Below are 22,042 nucleotides of genomic sequence, written 5' to 3'. Positions count from 1 at the left end.
CGAAAAGTGCAGTGCGTGCGTGTAAGCGTGTAGTGGAGAAGAAGTCTTATGACGATACAATGACGTGAAATGTTGCAGTGCTGCAATAGTCGTTTCGGTGATAGTGCAACGCACTGATAACAATATAATTCACTCTGTGATATCGCTGAGAATGACAGCGACTGTTGCTCAGAAATTCAATTAAAAGCGAACCTAGTGGCGTTTGAACCCCAGAAACCGCAATTTTTAGTCGAAAGAGATATGAGATACCTGCTGCGCTTTCAAATGTTCTACCAGTAAAATATTTTATTTTGGAGTTTCGGCGCGCAAATGGAAGAGCGGTTAAGTTGTGTGGACAACGATCGAGCGAATTGTATTCAAGAAAGGCCGTGTAGAAGTTACAAAAAGTTTATTCATATGCGAAACCTGGCCATCCAGAGAAATCAACGGCATCGCCGCATGTCAGTGATCCCAAGTTAAAATGCCCTATATTTGCTGGGATCAGAAGCGCGTGTTGAATTATAATTCATAATTATGAGCTGCTAAAATATCGTGAAACTCTTAATGGGCAACACTACCCACAACTCATCAAATTGAAGCGGTTGTCTAGCGTAAAACACCCGGGTTTGTAATTACAAATGAGGCAAAATCTGTCCATCATGACAACGCTTGGCCGCTTGCTGCAAGACTGCTGAAATACTAGTTAGAAAACAGCGGCTGGGAAGTTTTGCCTCAGCCGCCTTATAGCCTTATAGTCCAAACCCTGCCGCTGCTGACTTTCATTTGCTCCGGTCGATCCGATTCCGACCGACGCCATGATTGGAATGCGGTTCACATTAGCAGGGGTATCAAAAATTGGATTGGTTCATTCCGGGCCGCCAAACCGACGCAGTTCTTATGGCATGAAATAGACAAATTGCCAGAAATTTGGAAAAATATTACAGCTTCAGATGACCAGTACTTTGAATAATACAATTTTATATAATTGTTGTTATATAAACGTTCGAATAAAGTCGTAGACCTAATATTAAATTTTTCAGCCTTTACTTAGCATCACAGCCAGCAATTGTTCGTGAGTTCAAACACCTTAATGTGAATAAAGTTTTTGTTTATCGCACCATCACTCGTTACCAGTCTCGAGATGCTGAAGAAAGCTATTGTCCGTGAGTGGGCCAAAATACCGGCAAGTCACATTCGAGCAGCTTGCGATTCGTTTTCTGACCGTCTCAAGGCCATAGTTAAGGCAAACGGTGGTCATATCGAGCAAAAGTGAATTGTTCCTGAATTTATGATTATTTTCACACATTTTGTACTCTAAAATAAATAAAAATAATTTTCCAAACCGAATTTATGGCTTTTTTAATTACACTTCGAGTGCCGGACCTTGTATTATTATTCACAGAAAACCGGAGAAATGTGTTGTTCTAATATAGATGGTAATTGAAAAAATTAATGAACAAAGAGCTAATTTGTTGGATCATATGAAATGTAGAAATCGTTCTACATTTATGTATATATTTTCGGTAATGGACGATGGTATGATTATTATAGTTAGAAAAAGTGAAATTAAGTAAGACAGATATTAGCATAAACAGCTGTAGTGTACATTAAAGTGAAAGTTAGTTAGTGGTTCATGGTATGAGAGCTAAAACATTCATCGAATAGTTTCGAACAAATTTGTCGTAAATACCTCGATCGAATAGAAACCTGCAATTTGGTTAAAGCCCATATTGTGTTCTGTTAGCCTGTTTTGTGTTTCAAAAACAGATGTGTATATTGGAAAATTTGTTAAATATATTTTTGGTGCTTGAATATAGTTGAGTTCGAAAAAGAAAATATTTATGTTAAGTAAAATAAAACTAGAAGCATTGGACTTATATATTTACATCCGCATTATGTATGGCTAGCCATTTCGTTAAATAGACAATTATTTTCTATAGTTTTTATTTTAATAGTTTCATAAATATTTAGTTATTATTAAGATCGGAAGAGCACATTTTATTTTTAAATATTTTATTAATATAATTTTATTATTATTATTGAACTATTGAAAATAATAATTTAAATTATTATTATTTTCTTTAAATTTTATTATTATTTAAATATTTTATTATTTTATTTTTAAATATTTTATTAATATAATTTTATTATTATTATTGAACTATTGAAAATAATAATTGAAATTATTATTTTTTATTTTAATTTTACTACTATTTTATACATATGTATGTACTATATATTTTTTCAAAGAATTTTAATAATATGATTAATTTTTTGTTTTAATATTTTAATATTTATTTACTTTTTTTTAATAATTTTGTCAATAAATTTTTATTTATTTTTTAATTAATTTAATTTTCTTTTGTGTATGTTTAATTTAATAAAAAAAAGCTAAAGAATATTTCACATTAAGTTAATACATGACTAATAAGATAAATAAAATATTTATTTATTTAAGGCGTCAGTAGGTAAGCATGGAAAAAATTAAAAAAAAAACGTTAATTACTATTTTATTTATCAACATTTTTTCATGATTCTGGTAGGTATTGTTGTTCATTTTATTTTTTTTCTATACAGAAAAAAATATGCTGATTTTTTCTATGCTAATAATATTAAACAAACTTAATTACATTTTTTTTGAATTTATATTTATATATTTTCATTTAATTTTTTAGAACTTTTTCCATCTTTTTTTCTAAAAAATAAAATTATGTTGAAGTTAATTAATATCTAATAATAACACCGGTCAACAAAAAAAATATTTTTTTTTGGGTTTCTGTTCTCATGCTTTGATTCTGATTCTAGACATTGAAAAACACTTAAATATTAATCTTTAGTTCTTTAAGTTTGCTTTTGGCTGATCTACATCGATAAGTATATTTGGGATTTTATACGAGAGAGCTCATATGAGCATAAAAGAAATACAAAAAATATGCATTTTTAGACGGTAATTTCTTGTTATTTTACATTTATATAATATTGTTTATCACACATCTTGAATAAAAACGACTCTTGTATCTAAAAAAAGGTTTTCTAATTATAATCTATAGTGAAATTGTAGAAAAAATATAAAAATCAGTCATTTCTGCTTAAAAATCGAAAAATTTCTCTAATTTCTACGAAAGCAAACTTTAACCGGAAAAAAAAATGTTATTCCTTATTTTTGTCATAGGAGAAATTAAAATTTAACATGTAGATGTCAGACCCAAAAATCGTGTTGACCTGTGTAATAAATTAATTAATAACAAATATATTTTTTTGTTTCTCTTTTACTTTAAGGCGGTATTCTGGTTTAGGTATTTTTTTTGACGCGATAAAAAAAATCAAGAATTCTTTTGACTATCCATTTTTTTACATGCTTTTTATTGATATTCTATAAATACAAAACATAAATAATATAAGAAAAAAAATCAAATTTAAAAAAACTGCAAGTCGACGAAGTAGAGACTGATGAAACAATGGCTTGTCCAGGTGTGCAGGATATACACATGTAAATCCTTTCCGTGACCTAAAATGAAAATTTATGCGAAATCCGTGAAGATTAAAAGTGTAGTTATCGCACTACGAAACGTTAAAAAAAAAAAAAAATTTATTATACAAAATAGTGGAGGTTTGAAGAAAAAGTTTCGTATTTTCCGTTTTTTGTGGTTCGGAATTTAAACAAAAAAAAAAAAAAAAAAATCGAAAGCTCTTCGTATTGCGATACTTTAATGTATAAGAAAGCTCTGTGTAAAATTTCATGTGAATCGTTTGAGTTGAACTTGTGATATCAACACACCGTTTCTTGAAAAGTAGTTATGAGAAAAACGAGTTTAAAGTTCGAGAACTAGTCGCGCGCAGTCGGAGTCGGAGTCACAAAATGAGCTGTAAGTCGGGAAATAATTTGAATTTCGAAAAATCCTCTTAGGGACATTTTCTTGAAGGTTTATACTATAAAAATATGCAAAAAAAAAATCGATTTTTTCGAATTTCTAAACCAGAATACCCCCTTAAGTTTATTGTTTTAAAATTTTTTTGATTTATGTACATATGTATATATTTTCTTTATAATTTTTGGAATTGAGTTGTTTTTATACTTTTTTTCGTCTAGTATTTTATTTAATTAATTTCTAAAAAGTATAAATAAAATTATGTATTAATTACTAATAATCTCACCTGATTAATTATTATTAAACATTTTTTTTTATTTTATATTTCTTTTTTACTTTAAGTTTTAAAATTCTTTTGTATATTTATTTAAATTTTTATTTTATTATTTAGAAAAAAGAAAATACTCATTTTCCTATACCATACTAAGAAAGTCAAACAAAAAATAATAAAAATAAATTTAATTTCTGTTTTTTATTGTTATTTTTTTTTCTTTGTATTTTTTTATTTAGTTTATTTTCGTGTATTTTTTGCGTTATTTTAGTCAATGTAAAATATTAAAACTCTTACTGCTGCATGTTCATACATGCACACAAACATTACTGTATGCACACACATACATGCATATGTATGCACGTTGCACATATTTACAAAGCTCATTGAACAAGAAAACAAATAAACAATGCTTTGGCATAAATGCGCCGAGAATCCTTTAAACAGCCACTCAATGACAGCAATGAAAACAAAACGCCTGCTGCCTGCCAAACAATGACTTACCAAGTGGCAATTGCAAGTGACGACCACAGCCGCAACAACAACAATTGAGACAAGCGTACATGTTGGCACTTGCAGCTGCAGCAGAAAATCCGTTAACACAGCTAGCGGCAAAGGCGACACGACTAACACACGAAAGCACAACTGGCGGAAGGATTGAGGCGCAGAAAGGAAAGAAAAAAAAAAAGAGATTTAAACACTTTTTCTACAGCAAATCTCGACACGGAACTTGTTTATACTTATTGGCTTGTGCTGGAGTTAAGGATAATTGATGAGCGGCTAGGTTTAGGGCAACAATAGCGAAGGGAGAGCGTTAAGGAGTAGTGAAAAGTTAGAAATGTGGAAGCATTGATTGTAAAGAGTATGTTGGGGGTGTGCAGGCGTGCAAAGGGGAGTTGTAGAGTTGATTGGTTTGCAGGCAAGATCCTTGAAAGAAATATGTATGTATGTATATGCAGGCAGCTGGGTGCAAAGTAGCACAAAATTATGTTAAAAAATAATAATAATTGTGCGCAAATTTGTGTCAAGTAGTAATAAAAGCAAACATATTAAAACAAAACCAATTCACAATTTCTTAATTTTTCACAGAACACTACGCTTTTGCACAATTTGCGCTTTGACAAAATTATTTACGCACTTCTTCGTATACACTTCACTACACACTTCGTTAACTGTTATTATTGCTCGTTTTTTTTCTCGTCGTTTTTGTTTCTATTTTTTCTTTGCCTGCGTTGCAGGTGTTTGCTTGAATACACCAATATACTTTACACAACGCCTAAAAGCACACTAAAATCGTTGAAATTTGTGCGATATTTCATTAAACAACAACAGCACTATGTTTTAGCAACTAGAATATTTTAATAGTATGTTTAAATTCTGCATTTGTTACACTAAATAACTATAAATTGAAAATCTAACTAATTTTTCGTCGTCAACACGTCACGCTGCTACGCGTACACACTGATTTTTCATCCCGTAGCGCATGGATGGATACGAGAGAAGGTGCTCGTATCGCGAAAATACGAGCCTGCACACACAAACTTACAAACACATATACTTGTATGTGTGTACATATGTATATACAAACTCTTTAACCCGTATGTAGATATGTATGCTTACAGCGCGCTGTACTGTTACACAATGAATGAATATGTGCATGTGTGAGTGCGCGAGTGTATTTGTATGTGGGGAAAAACCAACAAACAAGCATGGAAGAGACCAACTCGCCTTACACCCAACACTGGAGAGTGGTTGCAATGTGGAGAGCCACGGAGGCATAGGCCAGCTATGCCAGAAGAGTCAGAAACTAAAGCGAAAAGCAGCGTGTAAGAAAATACGAGCAAGCGAAAAGCTCAAAAAGCATGCGTTGCGAAGTGGAGGAATGAGGACAACTGGAAAACAATAAAAGCTGAAAGTGGAAAATTTTACGTTTGTTTTACATGCGTTCTTGTAGTATTTTGGTGATGAGCAGCTGCAACAAGAAAATTGAAAACAACAAAAATAATACAAAAAATACGGCAACAACAACAAATACTATAACCAACAGCAAGACTGAAAACTAAAACTAAAAGGATCAAAAAGCAGCAATAAGAACAAAAACTAAAACAATACAAAACAAAAACAACAATAAGTACAAGAATGAAAAATATGGCAACAACAACAAATACTATAACCAACAGTAAGATGGAAAACTAAAAAACGAAAAATAGGATCAGAAAGCAACAATGAGAACAAAAACTAAAACAATAAAAAACAGAAACAACAACAACAATAAGTACAAGAATAAAAAATATGGCAACAACAACAAATACTATAACCAACAGTAAGATTGAAAACTAAAAAACGAAAAGTAGGATCAAAAAGCAACAATAAGAACAAAAATTAAAACAAGAACAAGTAAGGAAGGGCTAAGTTCGGATGCAACCGAACATTTTATACTCTTGCAACTTCTAAGAATCAAAGCCAGGGAAATACTTGAAGTTGGCAAACCAATCATATAGAGCAATGTCAGCCGGATGTTCGAAAATCCTTATACTCGTATTAGTTATATAGTGGCTAGGCCAAATTTTCGCTCAAATTTATCTATTTTAAGCACAAAGATACGCTGTTATGAATAAAACACGCGCTTTTATTTTCATTAGGGTAACTCACATATGTATGGGCCGATATACATATGTATGTTGTACAGTCATCCGGAAGTTCGAAAATCTTTATATTCAGTATATGGGGGCTAAGGGAAGTATTAGTCCGATTCAACAAATTTTTAACACACAGACATACCATTATACAAGAAGGATTATCCTTTAATTTCAGTTATATATATCACACATTGACCGACATTTTCGATCAAAAGTCAACTATAGGTACTGGAGTCCAGATATTCGGTAACTAGGCTCTTGAACAGTTTTGATTGGATTTGGACAATTTTTGCTTATAAGATGGCACACACTAAAGCATTATTCGTGCAAAATTTTAATTATTTAAATACAAGTATCAGTCAGTACTGGAGACTAAACGAATCAAGTAGAATATAAAATTGTGCGACATGGGAGTAGGGCAGACGGAGGGACAGACAGACAGTCAACCAAATTTCAAACATTTGAACAAAACTATAATACTCTGTAGCAACAGATTGCAAAAGTACAAAAATAAAGCAATAAGATTAACAAGAAAAATTAAAACAACAACAATTCTAACAAAATTAATATAACAATAATAGGAAAAACAACAACAATAATGCTTTATACCACAATAATTCGCACGACTCCCGCTGACGAACAAGCGCGCAGCATGTAAGAGCTGTGCAAGTCCCGCGAAAAGTGTCAAAACGACAATATTGAAGTGTGTGTGTGTGTAGTAGTAATAGTAGTAACAACAAGAATATAAACAATTAAAGCACTGTATGCACATAAAGTTGCAAAAATGGAAGATGTGGCAATAAATCGAAGAGTATATGACAGCAAATGGTTAAACAAACTAAAGGGTAAAAACGAAGTCGTTTAATGCACGTGAAGCTTTCAAGCAGGGCGAAGAAAAACATGAGCTTTAATTTTAGGCAAAACAAAGCGAAGAGCGAGAGAAAGTTAACTGGTGAGGGTAGAAAAAGTTTGAGGCAGTAATAAAGTGATTGAAAGAGAGAGAGCGAAAGAGAGAATTGATATAGTAAAGTTCCAAAAATGTAGTAGTAATTCTGAATTGGTGTACATAGAGCTTTGAAGTGTACTTTAGGGCGCGATTTCGTTATGCAAGCTTCAAATGAAAAATATGAGAAGAAAACCGAAAAAATATTAAAATAAATTTTTTATTATTAATAAAGAGTACATGAACATAATTGTACAAAATAGTTAATATATATAATATATAAAAGGATTTTAAAATCCTAAAATATTTTACAGCTTCAAGGCTCAATAATTCAATTTATTATAAGGAAATACTATATTTTCATCAACTGAAATATTTTCAATTATTTTCCTACTCTCTTAAGACTTTTCAAAGCTCCACGAGCTTTCCGCAGGATTTTATCTATTATCTAATTACGTACTTATAAGAAGAAATAGTGAAAATTAAGAGAGCCCTAAGAAATCTGTGCCTAAATGTAGTAAAGCTTAAGCTTTAAAAAACAATAAAAACAATTGTCTTCATTTAAAGTCTACGTAAGTTTAGAAAAGCTCAATAACATAAAAAATGTGAATATAATTATGGAAGCGCATAATACATTCATTTAACTTGCGTCGCAAAATCACAATTTCAATAAAGCTCTCACTGATTCTGAGCTTTAACTATCTACTACTAAGCTTTAACTAACTAAGCTTAACAACTTCGATTTGCACTGGAAAAGCACTTTTTGGTGTTTAAAGATGACTATGCTTTTGAGCTTTTATTTTTCATTTAGCAAGCTTTTGAGCTTTGAAACTTGTCATAAAAGCTGGGAAAGCGCTAATTCGTTGCTATAATATTTTATAAACAAATTCGCTAGTGTCACACTAAACTAGACATATTAAATGCTCAAGTAAGCAATAAAAGCTTTCACAAAATTAATTAAACACTTACAAGCACTTTAGGGCTTGCATAGCTGTATGGCACTAGAACTTTTTTTATTATATATAAAAACCATAAACAACAGCAGCAGCAGTCGTACTCCAAAATAAATGGGTTGTCGGCCACTTATATGCATGAGTGTATGTATGTATCTATGCATACTATATGTGCATACGTGTATGTAGTTGTTTGTTGGTAGGCTTGTCGCGCAAAAGTCAAGCACTGCATTTGTCAACTAATTGACAGCTTGAGTGCTTTATACGCCTACTTGTAATGAGAACGCCCACACATAAGCGCGTGTACAGTCGGTTGTCTATTTGTGGTGTGTGTGTGTGTGGTAAGAAACACCGGATAGAGTTGGACAAAAGAAAGGATGAATTTGCTTGCGGTTTGCAAGGATAGCAAATAGATGCTGATCCTAATGAATAAACATGGCTATATTTATAAGTTGTTAACTGAGTGGTTACATGCATATAACAGGTGATCCAAGTAGAGGTACTTTTTTAAATATTCTTTTTTTGACAGATCACGCGTGAGTCGTAAGCATATTTGACATTTCATCATGGAAAAGATTGCACCTGAACAATGTTTACTAATTTACGTTCGCTCAACTTTTGGTCAACATAATCGGCCGACTGAGCATACTATTCGCAACACCATCACCCATCTTGCGACCGAGCATTCATTAGTGGATAATATTCGACCGAATAGACCACGTCAGGCTCGCAGTGTAGAAAATATAGCAGCCGTAGCTGAGAGTGTACACGAAGACCGTGGAGAGTCGATTCGGCGCCGTTCGCATCAACTCGGATTGAGGTATGGAACGACTTCGCGCATTTTACGTCGATATCCCAAATTGAAAGTGTACAAAATACAACTTATTAAAGAACTGAAGACGCTCGACCTTCCCAAGCGACAGCGCTTCGCTCTATGGACTCTTGAAAACTTCCAAGAAGATCTGAAGTTTTCGAGCCAAATCTTGTTCGGCGATGAGGCCCATTACTGGCTCAATGGGTTTGTAAAGCAGCAAAATCGCCGCATATGGGACGATGAGCAACCTTAAGAGATTCAAGAGCTGTCAATTCATTCAAAAAATAACAACGGTTTAGTGTAGTTTTTGAGGCCGGTGGAATCAGCGGTCCATATTTCCTCGAAAATGATGTCGGCAAGAACGTAATCGTCAATTCGTTATCCGTCAACCGTTATCGCGTCATGATAACCGACTATTTGATGCCTGAAAGGCTCGTGATCTCGGCGACATTTGGTTTCAACAATATGTCTCCCCTTCCCCAAATCACATTAGTCAATGGATTTATTGAGAGAACACTTCGGTGAGCAGATAATTTCACATTTTGGGCTAGTCGATTGGTCACCAAGATCGTGTGACCCACCGTTAGACTTTTTGCTGTGGCAATGTGTAAAGTCTAAAGTCTATGCGACAATCCCGCTTCGATTCAGGCCTTGGAGCAAAACATGACGGAGAACCTTAAAATGGATCACCCTTTATATGTTTCTTTTTGGTAAATCCTGTTTCATATGGAACTTAGATTTTAGCTATAGCTTCCATAGTAATACTTCACCTCTCTCACGTATGTATACAAGTATACACAAATCTAACCTCACTCGACCTCCATTGACAACGACCAGGCCACCATACAATAACAATAACACACAAATCCATTTCGGGTTAATAAATGTAATTGTAGATTGTGTACGAATAGAAATAGATATAGAAATTGGTATGGAATAGACGAGTTAAATGAAGGACATAATGGGGAATTACACACACAACTGTATCCAATAGTAGATATGTAACGGTATGTAAGACAGACAGCTGTAATGACTGACATATGACTTTGCGCTTGTGGCGGTTATTGACAGTTGTGACAAGCAGGCTGAGAATATATCGATTTTATCGAGTTATTAGCAATTTTAATAATAATAGTGTGATAAATATTTAGTTGAGATTTTATTCTGAGGTATGACATGACATGTTGTCCTTTAAATGTTACGTGCTATAAACAGAAAAGTTTGAGATTAGAGTTAAAAAGATTGAGGTTAGAATATTGTATCAGGTCACAAAACTGATAGCTTTTTCATAGCAGATTTGATTTGAAAAACACAACGATATAAAATAGAGAATATATTACATTTAAAAAGCTACACAAAACTATCCGAACTTTTGAGCTAAGGTTAGTACTAAATAAACCAAAGAAGAAAATAAATGATGTAGAAAAATCATCAAAAATGAAAAGCCATAGAAAAAGGCTATCATACTGCTAAAAAACCGAAAACCTAACCTCACTTTTTGGGTTACGTTATTGAAATGATATTCCAAGAATTGAGTATTTAAACAAAACTAGAAAGAGTTAAGGAAGCAAATTTATATATAAATATATAAAGCCACATGGAGGATGGAGCCATGTGTAGAAAGTGAGGAAAGTTCTTTGATCGTCATTCACTTGGGAGTTGCTAGAAACGATTCTTTCACATATGGCTCAAGCAGCTCACAACTTCCGGTCTTTGACCAAGTATCCTCTGGGTAGCCTAAGAACATCCATTTGAAGGCGAGCTAAAGTGAGAAGGCGAAGCATCCCCTCCGCAGGGTTGTGCGCTGGTTTTGGGACCCGCCAAGTAAAAAACGCACCCAATGAAAACAAACAACAAGCCTCGGATGAGTGACCTCCCTTTTGATGACGACCATGACAAACGAATTAAGGACTATGATTTGAGGGCATGCACCTGGAATGTCCGGTTCCTTAATTGGGAAGGTGACGCTGCCCAGCTAGTTGTTGTCCTCGTTAGAGTGAAGGCTGAAATCACCGCCGTCCAAGAACTGCGAAGGACGGAACAGGGACTGAAATGTGTAGATCCTTATGTTACTTACTACAGTCGACTTACACTCCTGCTCTCTGAGAGCACTCATTAGCAACTCGTTATAAAGGAACTGTGAAACGACATTTCGAGCTCCATACGTACAGCTGCAAACAAACAAAAGGTTTCAAGACCGGAGCAAACTCTTCTACAACCCGCAGATGTGATCTAGTGATTCTCCAATCGATAATGACGGAGCGGACGTTCCATTGCCCGACTATGAAAAAGTTCGAATAGCAATTACCCGTCTGAAGAGCAAGAAAACAGCGGTTGCCGATGGTTGGCCGGCCGACTATTCTAATACGGCGGTGAAGAGCTGATAAGGAGAATGCATCAGCATTTTGTACAATATGGTTGGATGAAAGCATGCCCGATGATTGGAGTTTAAGTGTGCTCTGCCAAATGCACAAAAAGCGAGACCTCACAATCAAAAAACAGTGGGATAATAGATTTTCTTTTTTTGTATATAATTTCAAATTTAATACATTCAAAATTATTTTCCAAAGTCCCATTTCTATGTAAATTTCACCTAGCATGATAGTCAAAATACATTAAACCCCACACTAAGGGCAAAATGGGCAATTGTAAAGCAAACCCAAAGGTGTGATTTGTGGCGAAACTAACTGTGTAATGCCGACTAAAAGTTTACTCCTGCACATATGTAAGTACAAACACATAAGAGCTAATTTAACTACAGAACGCAATTTTCTCATATACAAGATATGTGTCGTACGTGTGTGCTTATAGATTGTTAAGGCACATGTGTTTATAATCTGCACCGTCCATGCATTGTCAAGCTCGCGGCCATCCAACGGCACAATGATAGACTTTGCCGGCGCATGCAATTAAAGTCAAAGTGATTTGCGTTTTAAGTCCTTGACAAAGGACGCTACGATGACAAACTGGAGGTGAGTGATTTCAGAGTTTGTCGAATGATTTTGAGTGGATTTTAGTGAAGCGGCAGTGAATTGAATGACAGCGAAACAAGGCAGCCAGTGGAGTGAAATATTTGAAAGGAAATGGTAGAAGAGAGAAAGTGAAAAATCAGTAATGAATTGCAAGGTGTACTGCTGGAGGCAAGGATTGCATTGGCCGAAGTTGATTCTGCAAGCAAAACAACCCCCATTAAGTGGAGTATCTGAATAATCAACGTAAACGCCGCGGGAGGCAAGCTACACACTTATTCCAGTGGGTATACAGGGAGGCATAGGAAATGGTTTAATGGGTGTTTTTTTAGGACGAGGACAGACCTTACTAAGGTTACCTTTCATATAATGTTTCAAGAAAAATATGATTGCACTCTGTACTCCCGAAGACCTTTCCGACTCTTTTCGATGGAGCTAACAGATTTTAAGCTCGTAAAATACGAGTTTTTGGCCAAAGATGCGTCATAACCAGCTGTATAATATGCTATATAATCCAATGGGAAACACTAAAAATATTAAACCTCATTCCAAGAAGCATTTTTGGAAATTATCTGGTATCTTATATATGATTTCTCAACCGAAGAAATACACGCCGACCAGACATTTTGAGAGATCTTTAAATGAAAACATTCCTAATGAGGACAGGAAGTAAAAACGATGTGAAGCAACAGGCGAAAAGGAGATACACGGGATAGAAAAGAAGGAAACAGAGATTAACACAAGAAAATAAAACAGAGAGATAGAAAGAAGTGGAATAAAAGTAAGAGAGAAAGAAGTAGAGTAAAAGCGAGATAAGTAATGAAGTATCTATGTAATGAAAGAGTGAAATGGAGAGGGTGAATGATAGTCTATCTAATGAGAGAAAGAGTGAGAGAAACAAAGAGATAAAAAAAGTGAGATAAAGAATTAGTGAGTCTCAACCTTGGTTAAAATATAGTCCATTCATTAATCGATAGTAAATATTATTATTTCATTTCGAAGGTTGCTTTGTCAATACCGTCGCAGTTTTTCACTTTGACAAAGATTTATATAAGGATATGTATGGAACTCAATATTTTCTTGGCACGTTGTTGATCGTTGTATAAAGGTTGAGAGCGCAAAAGAGAGAGAGAGCGCAAAAGAGAGAGAAAGTGAAAGAGAGAGAGAGCGAAAGAGAGAGAGAGCGAAAGAGAAAGAGAGAGCGAAAGAGATAGATAAAGCGAAAGAGAGAGAGAGACGGATGGTGATGGTGATGGTGAGAGACAGAAGGAAACGGGAAAGAGAAAGAGCCTCAGCCTTGGAAAAAATATAGTTCATATGCAATTCATAAATCGATGGTCAATATCATTGTTTAATTCTGAAACTTCCGAACTTAGCTAATACCGTATCATTTGCAAGAGTAACAATGCGAAGCTTGAGCCTGTGAAGACATTAAAGGTTTTCGACACACCTATTGAGCTTTAAGCAACCAATATTAGGAAACTTGTACTAGTTTAAACGCATTCCACTTGGTTAAGCGCTCTAGTCCATACTTTAAAAAATTCATTGCGTTATAATATCGCAGGTTCTCTTGAATATTTTGTTCACCATTGTTCACTAGAACTTTTGAATGAAGTGTCTTCATAGGTTAATTTAAAAGGAAACTTGGTTGCTGATATAATTTGAACTTGAATAATAACGGTCTTTTCAACTGATTTTCAACCAATCTGCCAACTGATCAAAGTAGCCAGGCTATAGGTAGATACAGCCTTAACAAATTAAAACTTTTCGAGTCATAATTCTTTAAATTCGGTTAATGACTGTGAAACAGTTCGAATTTGCACTACAACATTACTTAAAACATTTAATTATTTTTTGGATTGAACTTTCGAATGTAACACACTAAATAAATTTCTAGGTTATACACCTTAAAAAGACACCCTTTACTTATTTATTTATTGTTTTACTTAAAAGCTTGATTTTCATTCATGAAATATATTGACGTAGCATACTTTTGGGGGCAAATGACTGAAGTTGCAGTATAGAACATACATAAGAGTGGGAGAAAGACAAGAGAGAGGGTAGCAAAATGGGATGCAAAATTTTTACATTTACAATCCGCTGTTTTTGTTATCTTTTTTTACTTGTGTACCACAATCACACCTCTGAAAATTGGCGTCGAGCACGAAGGAAGAGCCACACCCCAATTTGTTGCAAAATAGAAACGCTACAAAATGCTGCAATACTCAAACCATGTGTCTACAAACAGCAGCTCGCTGAATGGAAAGACAACGTAGAAAAGGCAACAACAAAAACAATAAAAAATGCGCTGGCATGAGGGTCTGCTTGTGGCATCCTGCCGCTGCTGCTGGCCTCACAGGAAACACGGAATATTAAAAGCTGACACCGGCAATATGCGGCCCCACAACAATAACAATAAACTAGAAAGCTAGAACAAAAGCAATAGCAAACAACTCGACAAACATTAAGTAAATACACAACAACAACAATTCGAGGAAAACGCCGGGTAAACAAAACCTTGAAGCAACAGCAGTCGCCGGGCGACCGTGACTGATAAGGAAGCCAAAGCAAAAATCAAGGCAACCAACAACAGCAACAAAGCAAGTGTAAACGTGGAAACGAAGCAGTAAAGTAAAACAAAACAAAAAGCAAATATGTGTGTGTGTAAATATGTATTTGCTTGTATGTGCCTTGAAAAAATTACCGAGTTTACGGCAAAGACTCACGTGCCAAGGTGCACAGTGAAAAACAACAAAAAGAAAAGCATGACAAAACGGTTTAACCAAAATGAACAAGTGAAAATATGCATGAAACCGGGGGTGGCAAGGAGAGAAACTGAACTTTAATAGAAGTCAAAGTTGGGTGTGGGGAGCTCGGTTCCAGGCCAAAAAGCTAGTAAAATGGTAGTGAATTGTTTTACATACATACAGACATACATGGTAGAGAAGTATGCACAAGAAAACGAACAAAGTACGCAGCAATCGATATTGCAAATGCGTTAAATTATTCAGTGCGGATGGCAGCAGCTGCAGGCGAATGTTGCACACGCGCATATTGAATGATAAGAAGTTGGCAACAAGAAGTAGGCATGAATACAAGTCGCAGAAAAGAGTAAGAGAATTAAAGATTAAGCAGCACTACCTTTTACCATACATGAATATACACGAAGTCCATTGGTAACAGGCAAAGGTGTCTTACAGATGCTTGCAACATAACCATGGCAAGCGAAATATCATTATTTATTGATTAAAAAGTGCTAAGCACGAGAAAAACAGTAAAGTTCGGCGGTGCTGAAGCTATAATATCTTTGGTGTGCAGGATATAAATCCTTTCCGTGATCTAAAATTAAAATTTATGCGAAATCTGTGAAGAGTAAAAGTGTAGTTATCGCACTACGAAACAAAAGGTTTCGATTTCCCTGTTTTTTTTTGTGGTTCGGAATTTTTTAAAAATAAAGAAAAAAAAAATCTTTCGAAAGCTCTTCGTAGTGCGATACTATAATGTATAAGAAAGCTCTGTGCAAAATTTCATGTGAATCGGTTCAGTAGAACTTGAGATATCATGCACACCGTTTCTAGAAAAGTAGTTATGAGAAAAACTCGGAAATTAATTTGAATTTCAAAAAATCCTCTTAGGGACATTTTCTTGAAGGGTTACGAGGGCTGCCTAGGGCAACACTAAGTGTTGCCAGGTGCAATCTGACATTTCCATTGGAAAGTTTGACATTTTCTAGCATAACATCACTCAGAACGTTTTGTCATTTAATCGTGAATTGTTTTATTTACAGGGAATTAAAAAATTCATCTCGGCCAAAAAAATGGAATTAACTCGTGAACACTTTCGTGCGATCATTTTTCACAACTTTCAACGTGGATTATCACGACAAGAGTGCATCGATGAACTAAAATCTTTGTATGGCTATGAAGCACCATCCTATAGCACTGTGAAAAACTGGTACAACGAATTCAATCGTGGCCGACGCTCGCTCAAAGACGAATTCCGTGAAGGTCGTCCAAAAACAGCCGTTGTGCCAGAAAACATCGATGCCGTACGTGAACTGATAATGCAAGACCGTCATGTTACATACCTTCAGATAGAGGCATGCCTATGCATTTCTCCCACCAGCAAACATTCGATATTGCATGAACACCTGGCCGTAAAAAAGGTTTGTTCTCGTTGGATCCCGCACAATTTGACAATCGCTCAAAAAAAGGCTCGTGTGGATTGTGAATACGATCGCGGTGCTTCAAAAGACGTTTATAAGATCGATTGTCTGACTTAACTTCAATCTCTTGAAAGAACAGTATAAAAGCAGACACTAAATCAGCGAAAAGAATGTAAAGCAACTAACGGATGATCCAAGTGTAGATACTTTTTTCAATAGCCTTTTCTTGACAGAACACGAGTGAGTCTTGTCAAACTGTCATGTTATTTTCGTTCAGTATTGTTTGCCATTTCATCAGGGAAAGCCTTACGCCTGAACAACGTTTACAAATGTTCCAAAGATTGTTCTTTCGAGTATACGAATACAACAAACACTCTCCATTAAATTTGAAGTTTCTGTGTGTTTTCTTTAAAGAAGTAGGGAACTTCGAAAACGATCACTCTTTAATAATCTTAACAGAAAAACGCGATAAGACGACTGACAAATCAATGGAGGTATAAAAATCAATCTAGGTGATGTGTCAGGACAATAACAGCTACCATTCCCAACACGGTCGGATATTATTAGTTACACCGGAAATTCGAAAAGGTTGATTTATTCCATATACCATCTCAAATCGAAAATACAACACCGAGAGTGAAGTTGAAACCAATCATGTGATTTCTATATGCGACAAAAATAATGCAGGGATCTCTAAGATCGCAATAATGTCAGATATCACGTCAAATAAAAGCGTAATATACCCTATATGAGAATCTAGACACAACATACTACACTCACTCACTAACTTTTCGTTCTTCCAAAAATAGTCATGCCGTAACGTCATCAAGCACTGAACTAAATTTTAAATTCGAATGCTCAGTTGAATTCTTCGAAAGCGTGGCATTTGTTGTAGTAATTTAATATTTATTTGCTCACTGCTTCATTTTTTAAGGTTATGATATCTGTAGTACACAATTCTTTTGACACAGATCGCATGACAACTCAAATTGCAATCAACTGAAAACAATTAAAGGCACTTATAGACACACACAAACCGATTTAAATGTTTATGCAAAGCAACCTGTCAGCATAAATTAATATTAAAAAAGCAACAACAGCAATGTGCAACAATATGCGAAAAATGCAAAGTTCGAAGCGAAAAAAAAATAATGAAATGAAAAAAAAATTAAATAAAATGAAATGAAAAAAATAAATAAATAAAATGAAAAAAAAAAATGAATAAAATCCAAAACATTGACCTGGCAATTAAAATCGAGTGAATGATTGGCGTCATTTATCGTAAGAATTGCTGACATTCTTTATACAACTGTTTATACGAACGAACATTGAACCCGACCGAACGACAACGTGCGGGAAGAGTAATAAGCTGACTGCGCTTTATTGTAGAATAATATAATTAACATGCATAACATTCGAAAAAATTTAATGTAAAGCGCTGTAATAACTCATCTTTAGAGTTGAGAATTTGTGATCGTGAGTTGCTTTGAAAAACGCTGTTCTCCAATCGAAAGTTAGGAAGAATTTAGTCTGAATACTATACTATACCGAATAAGTCAATTCAAAAACAAGTTAAACCCAAGCCAAGTTAGGGAGCATTAAAGCTATAACACCTTGAACAAATAAAACAGTTTTCACATATAAAAACTTGTTTGTTTAGTTTGTATGACAGCTATACGCTATAGCGGTCCGATCTGTATAATATGTTCAGAGTTTATAGCGTTGCCTTGGACAATAATCCATGCCAAATTTCATGAAGATACCTTGTCAAATAAAAAGGTTTTTCATAAAAGGACTTGAGATTGATCGGTTAGTTTGTATGGCAGCTATGGGCTATAGTTATCCGATATAGGAGCTTCCGACAAATGAGTAGCTCCTTAGGGAGAAAAGAAAGTGTGCAAAATTTGAAATCGATATCACAAAAACTAAGCTACTATTTTATGTTTATACAGACGGACACACGGACATTGATAAAAATTCTTAAGATATTTATAACCCATTCAATAATGGAAATGAAAATTATTTGTATTCATTAAACGAAAAAAAAATATTGGAAAAAGAAATATTGTATTGTTCTAAACAAGTCGAAGATGCTATGCATCTTTTGAAGGCTTGCTAAAGTTAAGCAAAAGCATGGAAGAGATTTCTCTCGGTTCGTGAGCGAAGTATAAATGTAAATGCTATGAATCTTGAGAGAGAGATAACAAAAAGCAGACTGAGAGAAATAGAGAAATATATAGAGAAAAACTAAACAGAGAGTGACAGAGAAAGATAGAGTTAAAAGCAAGAGAGGAGAGGCTGAACTTTGTCAATGTCGTCGTATAACTCGTACATCTCATGCGGTATTCACCGTGGCCAATGCGCCAAAGACCATAAATCTTCCGCAGAACATTTATCTCAAAACTTGTAACATCGACGCATCAGATATTGTCAGCGTCCATGCTTCTGCACCATATAGCAGAACGGGAATAATAAGTGATTTGTAGAGAACCTTTCTCTCAAAACTCGTAACATCGTTGCATCAGATAATGAGTGACTTGTAGAGTTTGGTCTTTGATCGTCGAGCGAAAACTTTACTTCTCAATTGCCTACTCGGTCCGAAGTAGCACCTGTTAGCAAGAGTTATTTTGGGTTCGATTTAGAGATTGACATTGTTGTTGGTGTTAATACTGGTTCCAATTTCTTTTTAGCTTCCGTCATTAAACTAAATCTTTGTAGAGGCCAGTTCATATGATAATTATAGCTTTATTACACCTCTGTACATTATACCCAATAATATAGCTGTAAAAAAGAAATAGTTCAAGTTATAGGTTAACAACGTCGAAAAGTTCGATTGAATCAGGACGGGTCATATAGCTTGTCTGCCTGAGCAACTAAGGGTTAGGACTACTTATGTTGTGTACTTTTGATAGCGTAAGTATGCCAAGCCGATTTTTAGTTGGGAGCGGCAATGGGTGAAATGAATTTTATAAATTCCACACTGACTTGTCTCAAATTTCTAACGGTATTTACAAAACACTTAACACTATTAACGCTCTCAGCTCCCACAAGGAAAGCGCATAAAACTCTTTGAAGAAATTACAAATAGACACTTAATCACTTTTTTTAAGTAAAGGGCTTTAAATTTTTTAGAAGATCAAGTGAAATATTTATATGTATTTAGGAACCTACCAACATCCTTCTTTATTTTCTTGGTTTCTTTGCAACACTGACAGCAGAGCCCTCAAGTCTCAAGTGCGCGCAAAGAAGCAATTTATCTTCGCTGAGCTCTTTTCGCTGATAGTGCAGTGAATGAAAGATGTAGGAGCTCAAAAAAGTGACAAGACAGCTACTCAAGAGGATAAAGGGTACAAAATAGGAAATGAGAGAGAAATGAAAATCAAAGCGCCGGAAGTGGTTCGTATGGGTGCGGTTTTGTCTTTGCTTGTTTGGGTGTGCGAGGACTGAGTGTTTGCATCATTTGGCACTTCAAATATACCACGAGTGTTTTTATCGTTATACCATGATATATAACTAGATATATAGACAGACATATGCATATTTTTAATGTGCTAAGCATTCACCTGCTTTTTTGTTGTTCTCAAACACTAATGCCTTTATAATTACATGAATGAGTCGATATTTTGACTTTTTTAGCCCGAATTCCACACTCAGTGGCCTAATGACCGCATTTTCCATGTAAACACCATCGAAGCCGATGAGATCACAGAAGCAGCTGGAAAATGGGGAAATGCAGGCAACAGGTGATGCAGATGCAATCGAGAGATTGCGAGAGTGGGAAAAAGCGTGCAGGAGGAAATGAGGTATCAGATGAGGCAACGTAAGTGCTATTAGACAGCAATCGCCACTAATCACATAACCATTAAGACAATAACAACAACACGGAGAATGAAAGAAAAAAGCGTGAAGCATCTGAAAAAGCTTGAGACTAACAGCAAATTCAACAGCAGGCATTTTCTTCAAACGAGCTTTACACATGCAACAGCACTCAGTATCAATTTGCCGCAACTATTTATGTTGGTATGTATGTATGTATTTGCTTGTGGCAAGTGCGAATATCACATGCCGCTAAGCATATTTCGATGTTTCTTCATTTTTATTAGTTTGTTACTGTTTCTGCCTCATGTTAGACAACTTGCAACATCATTATCGCGCCTGCGGCAAGTGCTCGTTGCATGGCACTGGCAAATTTACTTACTGGGAATTGGCAACTGGGCGTATTGGGAGCAACTGCAACAGCATTTATGCATTTTCTTGTGAAAATAATTTGTTTGTAAATTCGTAGAACACAAAACAAAAAAAAAATACGAGCAAATAGCGCAGATTTTGATAAGAAACAACAACAAAATACATACATAAGCATGTAGGTTGGAGTGAAATGGTGAAAAGTGGGTTGACAAGGTTGTTTTTGTAGTAAGAATGTATCATGGATGGAATCCAGGGAGAATTGAAGATTGAAAAATATTTAAATTTTATTAGTTTTACAAATTGTTGCATAATATAGAAAAGTTATTAACTCAAAATAAATAAAAAAAAATATTAAAAATAAATCAAGAAAAAAATTATGACAAAAAATTAAAAATATAAAAAAAATATTAAAAAAAAATATAAATAAATAAAAATTAAAAACAAAAAAAAGTAATTAACTCAAAATAAAAAAAATAAAAAATATTAAAAATAAAAAAGAAAAAAAAAAAAAACATACATATATAAAAGCATTAAAAAAAATATAAATAAAAATATATAAAAAATATATAAACAAATAAAAATAAAAAAAATTGAAAAAATTTAAATTTTATTAGTTTTACAAATTGTTGAATAATATAGAGTTACTCAAAATAAATAAAAAAAATATTAAAAATAAATCAAGAAAAAAATTATAAAAAAAAAAAAAATATAAATAAAAGTATATAAAAAAATATAAATAAAAATATATAAAATAATATAAACAAATAAAATTTAAAAAAAAATTAAAAAAGTAATTAACTCAAAATAAAAAAAATAAAAAATATTAAAAATAAATATAGAAAAAAAAGTTAAAAAAAAAATATAAATACAAAAATATATAAAAAATAAAAAAAAAATAAATAAATAAAAATTAAAAAAATTAAAAAAGTAATTAACTCAAAAAAAAAAAAAAAAAAATTAAAAAAAAAATAAAAATATTAAAAAAATATATATGTAAAAGACATTAAAAAAATATAAATAAAATATTAAAAATAAATAAAGAAAAAAATAAAAAAGATGTATATAAAAATAAATAAAAAGATTTAAAAAAATATTAAAAAAATATAAAAAATTACAACAAAGACTAGAACATTAACTTTGGTTGCATCGAAGCTAAACTGTCCTTCAATCAAACTTGATTTTGATAGATCAGTTCGTATGGCAGCTATATGCTATAGTGATCCGATTCGAACAATTTCTTCGGGGACTGCAT

The 22,042-nt window shown here is 33.9% G+C and overlaps 1 protein-coding gene and 1 long non-coding RNA gene across 7 annotated transcripts in view; one reads left to right on the top strand and one right to left on the bottom strand.

Annotated features, from left to right (window-relative positions):
- Positions 1-22,042, bottom strand: part of LOC120773544 (rho GTPase-activating protein 26) — a 204,115-nt gene that overhangs the window by 14,588 nt on the left and 167,485 nt on the right. Inside the window, exons 1-2 of one of the 4 annotated variants that reach the window (XM_040102507.1) lie at positions 7,368-7,427; positions 4,624-4,764 (exon numbers count right to left, since the gene is read on the bottom strand). The exons of the other annotated variants lie outside the window; for them this stretch is intronic. Of the exons in view, the coding sequence (XP_039958441.1) occupies positions 4,624-4,764; positions 7,368-7,412 (186 nt within the window). The 5' untranslated portion in view covers positions 7,413-7,427. Of the gene's footprint in view, positions 1-4,623; positions 4,765-7,367; positions 7,428-22,042 lie in introns of those variants that run through there. 4 annotated transcript variants of the gene reach the window in all.
- On the top strand, positions 7,448-20,907 carry LOC120773545. 3 transcript variants are annotated; one of them, XR_005705179.1, is made up of 3 exons: positions 7,448-7,710; positions 20,239-20,622; positions 20,733-20,907. It is a non-coding gene; the product is annotated as an uncharacterized LOC120773545 (long non-coding RNA). The 3 variants fall into 3 exon arrangements; XR_005705177.1 differs by having other exon boundaries at positions 20,706-20,907; XR_005705178.1 differs by lacking the exon at positions 7,448-7,710 and adding an exon at positions 12,085-12,193 and having other exon boundaries at positions 20,706-20,907.

Source organism: Bactrocera tryoni, chromosome 4, assembly GCF_016617805.1.
Source record: "Bactrocera tryoni isolate S06 chromosome 4, CSIRO_BtryS06_freeze2, whole genome shotgun sequence".
Classification (NCBI taxonomy): Eukaryota; Metazoa; Arthropoda; class Insecta; order Diptera; family Tephritidae; genus Bactrocera; species Bactrocera tryoni.
Note: the sequence above shows the minus strand (reverse complement) of the source record. Positions and strands in the feature narration are given on the sequence as shown.